This window comes from Telmatherina bonti, assembly GCF_933228915.1.
Source record: "Telmatherina bonti genome assembly, chromosome: 5".
NCBI lineage: Eukaryota > Metazoa > Chordata > Actinopteri > Atheriniformes > Telmatherinidae > Telmatherina > Telmatherina bonti.
In genome coordinates this window covers 16,532,132-16,537,006 of record NC_136623.1, presented here as the reverse complement: position 1 = coordinate 16,537,006, position 4,875 = coordinate 16,532,132, and the positions used below count along the sequence as shown (strand labels likewise).

The 4,875-nt window shown below is 36.3% G+C and overlaps 1 protein-coding gene across 1 annotated transcript in view; it reads right to left on the bottom strand.

Moving 5' to 3' along the window:
* Nucleotides 1-2,796, bottom strand: part of mecr (mitochondrial trans-2-enoyl-CoA reductase) — a 4,591-nt gene extending 1,795 nt beyond the window's left edge. Inside the window, exons 1-9 of the mRNA XM_079240053.1 lie at nt 2,515-2,796; nt 1,601-1,698; nt 1,371-1,502; nt 1,145-1,288; nt 832-934; nt 581-683; nt 441-514; nt 281-341; nt 1-67 (exon numbers count right to left, since the gene is read on the bottom strand). Of these exons, the coding sequence (XP_079096179.1) occupies nt 1-67; nt 281-341; nt 441-514; nt 581-683; nt 832-934; nt 1,145-1,288; nt 1,371-1,502; nt 1,601-1,698; nt 2,515-2,699 (967 nt within the window). The 5' untranslated portion in view covers nt 2,700-2,796. The remainder of the gene's footprint in view (nt 68-280; nt 342-440; nt 515-580; nt 684-831; nt 935-1,144; nt 1,289-1,370; nt 1,503-1,600; nt 1,699-2,514) is intronic.
* Nucleotides 2,797-4,875: the final 2,079 nt, after the last annotated feature.

The window sequence follows — 4,875 nt, the reverse complement described above, 5'->3', positions numbered from 1 at the left end:
AGTGATCTCTTTTCCACTGTGTGACCCAAAATCCTCGAACCTTCACATCTTTGAAAATAAGTGCACTCTGGAGAGAAAGCAAGTTCATCAGGATCACAATTGGACCATTTTTACCGTGTGAGATTTAACTTTAAAGCAAGTTGTTGAAGCTGAAGTTGTTGAAGATTTAGTTATTGTCTTTGTTAAAATACTATTCTAATCAGACAGTGGAATCATCCAACCTGAAGTAAGCTACAGTTTACAGGATGTGAAACTTATGAAATTTTAAAGACTTTCTTACCACAGGAACAGTAACCGGCTGCTTGGACATGCCTCCATATGTCACCAAAGACCCTCCAAATCTGAGACAAGTAAATGTTATATAGCAGAAAACTATAACTAGTCCTTCTCAACATCACAAGGATGTTACATAACGAGAGGATTTCAAATCGCATGCTTACTGTAGATGACGGAGCAGTTCTGTTGCACTCTTGCCTCCAACTCCATTTAATGCAAGTTTGGGCTTTTTACATGCCTTAAAAAAGAAGTTCAATACTGAATATAAAAGCAATGATCACTGAGATTATCTTTAGACACAGACCTTGAACAGTTCCTTTATCTCAGGCCGTCTCAGATCCTCTTCTTTGATCACATAACTGGCTCCCATGGCTTTCAGCCTCTCACTCAACTCTGCAAATTGTGGCCTTTAAAAGAAACAACAGTTTTAAGGTTTATGGCAGGTTTGTTGCATATGTCAGGTAGCCTTCAGAGACAGAAAGAAAATACCATTAATAAGAAGTATTTCAATTATATCTTAATTATAAAAAACAAAAAACCCCCAAAACTTCATACCTGTCTCGAATAACATTTATAGTGTTTATTCCTCTTGCAGCAGCAATTTGTATGACAGCCTGCCCAACGCCGCTGTTGGCTGCATTCTGGATCACTGTATCACCTTAAAGAACAAAGATGGAAAAGGTTTTTATGATGGCCAAGATTTTAGTACAACTTGTAACATCTTTGGCTGTAACTTTATTATGGTTAAAACTAAAACAACAACCAATAAATAAACAAAAAAAGTGTCTGATTTTACTGACATACTATAATCAACCTGTTCAAAGGTTTATATTTAGGAATGAAAAATGTTATGACACCATTTCTATACCTGGTTTGAGGTCCTCAAAGTCAGAAAGCATCCTAAAGGCAGTGCAGGGATTCACCCCCAGTGTGGCAGCAGATAGCAGGGGGATATTATTTGGCAGTGAGATCACATCATCCTCAGCTAACACTGCCTTTGTTTTCCATGTCCCTGTTCAAACAAAGGCACAAAAACCTTGTTATTTCATGGTGAGGTCTGCTGATACATTATTGTACAACAAACTTTAGTTTACCAAGACCAGCATCTCTTGGGATGATCCAGTCTCCTGCTTTTAGAGACTCCACTTTGCTGCCCACCTCTATGACCTGAGCAATACCCTCATTACCACCAACAGCTGGGAGATTAGGCAGGATAGCATAAGTACCTAAAAAGAAAGAAAAAACTATTAGAATAACAAGTTACGATGCGATATCATAGCTTTTTCCCTGTGTGGACAAATGACAGTAAACAAAAGAGAAATACCCTGAATCATATTTATGTCAGATGGGTTGATTGGGGCTGCCAGCATTTTAACCAGGACATCATTTGCACCCATTGGAGGTAGATCTATATTTTCCAACCTGACAATCAGAAAAAAGGACACAGAAGAAAAAGTGACAAGTAACTTGTGCCGTATTACATTTGGTTTGGTTAGATGCAATAAAGGACATGAAATGAACTGAATCATAAAATGTTTTAAAGTTTTCATTGTAATCATGGTTTTTGATAGTACACTAACCAGAAAAATGGATACATGATCCAAAAAATTAATGTCAGTTTAGTAATAAATAAACAAATAAATAAAAATAATCCTTTAATGAATAATTCAATCATGAGGAAAAAAATCATTATTAGTCCCAATAAAGGATTAAATGTTTGTCATTGTAAATGTTGCTAACAGACCATGATATAACGGTAAGGTACTGTAAGTCATAGTGAACGTTTTCTTTTTATTTCACAACATTAAAAAAAAAAAAAAAAGAAAAGAAACAAACAAAAAAAAAAACCAAAAAACTAAATTTAAACTAGCGAATAAAGTATGTACTTTTCTGGTAAAATAAACATTTTACTTTAAGGCTTTGTTGTTCAGAAACACAAACTGCGCTACATGAAATTATTACTTTATTTACTTTATTTATTTTATTGGAAACTATCTTTCAGAAATGTATATTTATACCCACTGTTTGGGATGAAGTGTTAGGGGGGTGGTTTGTGTTTAGTACACGGGCTAAAAGCCTCATAAAATATATTTTAAAAGGAACAAAAGGTGTGGGTTGCTCTTCAGCAGAGGCGTTTGTTTTGGAGAACCTTTTATTTTAATTAGAATAATGTATGTTTTACAACAAAACTGCCCAAAGTAACAGATATACATATAATGTATTAAGAAATGTTCTTACTGAATGACTCGAGACGGGTCTCCGTGGTTTCTGTACACAAGTGCCTGGCATGAATGAACGAAGCGCCCACTGAAGTGGGAAACATTAGCATGTCTGTGCCCTGAACGCTTCATATAAACAGAAACAAAGCTTCTTCTGAAGGCTGTCTGGCCTCTTAAACACATTTTATGAAGTGGCAGCCACATCACGATGCAGGACCCCACTTCAAATTATATGAACAACAACACTTTCTAAAAATATTTACGATCTAACACACGCGTTTAGTCTGCAGCCTTTACACCACGGCCATGTTGGATTTTACCCATGAGTTTGCTGTCATTGTCATATATAAACAAAAAGCAGCGCCTCTGGTGGATAAACGTAGAATTGCACCATAACAGTGACAAGAAACTCAATGGTTTACCAGAGAAAAGCAAAGAGGAAATGGCTTTTTTCTTTTTTCTTTTTTTTTTTCTCCGGCATTTCCCAGGAGGTAAAGCGAGTCTGACACTGTGACACTCTTAACTACCTAATAAATGTGTTTCACAACCTCTCTGAAACGCTTTTGTTATGAAAAAACACTGCTGTGTGACCGACTTACGTTAGATGGAAGTGATACTGAATCATGTCAAACATGGTAAGATAATTGGTTTTTAAGCAAATGCAAATATTTCTGTCCCCTCCATCATTTTTCAAACAGTTGATTAGCGTGGCAACACACTTCTTACAGAGATGCCCAATTCTGTTTACTGTTTGGTCTTGGACATTTCCCTGCTTCATCACAGGAGAGTCAAATTCAGTTTTGAATCATATATTGAAGCAAAACATCCGATTTATTCTGTGGACCATGAAATCGAAATCCAGTCAATTACACAATGACACAAAAACTTTATTAGCTTATTTTATTTTTATTTAAATATTTCTGTGAACAAAAATATTTGTGCATAAGAAATATCCCATTAAAGACTTCTCGTCTGAATCATACAGATGGTTTTCTTGTAAGTGTTTCTTGAAAATGTGTTCTGCGTGGAAAAAAAAGTACATACTCTATCAGTTCTTAGCAGCGATTGTAAGCACTTCTGTAAAAGCCGTTTTTGCAGTTTGCTGGCCTGAAAGATTTAGCTATGTGTGTTAACACAATGCAAAGGAGAAAAAACAACAGCCACAGTTTGTGAAGCTATTACAGCGCTCTATGAATCTGGGAAGTTTTAAAAGTCCTTGCCCAAACAAAGTAGGTTCAATTTACAGATAATTCAAAAGTACAAATCATAAAAAAGCTGCTTATCTTCCAAGAAGTCAACATCACAGCAAGTTCACCACAAAGAATGTGTAAAGCCCAAGTGCTACATAACCACAGCACTGTGTCAGCACATCAAACGCTGAAGTTTATGACTCTAAAGACACAAAATGTGGGACTTGTTTGGAAGGGTTGCACAGAAAAATGCCCCATTTTTACAAAATATAGCAACTCATCTTAGATTTGCGATCACATCTTGTAACAGAACAGTTGCCTGTTACATAAACTGTGTAAAGTAAATATTTGTATGGCACTTTGGGTTTATTTGTTCACACACATTTCGACTTTAATTTACATATTGTACTTTGAAAATTCATAGAATTACATAAAAATGTTATTTTATTGGTATTTATTTGTCTTTGTGATATATGTCTTTTAAATGCCTGTGAAAAAGAAAATAATTAGTAAAGTTTTCATAGTTAAGAAAGCAGAAATTGGATGCAAATGTATGTGGTTAATAGAAAAATGGTCTGGTAGCTCACCTGACAGGTCCTCTCATGGGTGTTGGGCAAACATTTTGCCAGGGGCCTGAACACTTCTCAATGGTTCAAAAGAGGTTATGAGACTTGGGATTTAGTTTGGGGAAATGTTTTTTTCTTTAAGTTTAGTTTATTACGTGCATTTATATCATTCTTTGGGTAGGTAGTTTTTTAAAGTCACAGAGTCCATATTGGCAGGTTTTAGAATGTAGAATGTGTTTTTATGTTAAGTTGGACATAGTTTAGCCCAATCAGCAGCAGAGGAGATAAAATGGGGGTAGTTGGCTAATTTGGGGAGCTGCTGGTGGAGGCTGAGCTGCTTCACAACAGTCTGGTGTGAGGACCCTGGTGTATCACTTACCCTCACCAATAACAGACTTTTGCACTGGAGTCGTTTTGGTGGTTTAACCATTTTCCAGCCGCTCACACAGGTCAGCAGTCTCACAAACCTGAATAAACTTCAATATTGTGTGGGGATGTTCTGTTGTAATATTTTCACAGCACCATGTTTCATGGAAACCACACACAGCATGTTGGTGCCCCTGTAACCAGCTACAGAACATGATGGTGGAAAATGATGATCAGGGCTTGTTGTTTATATACAGG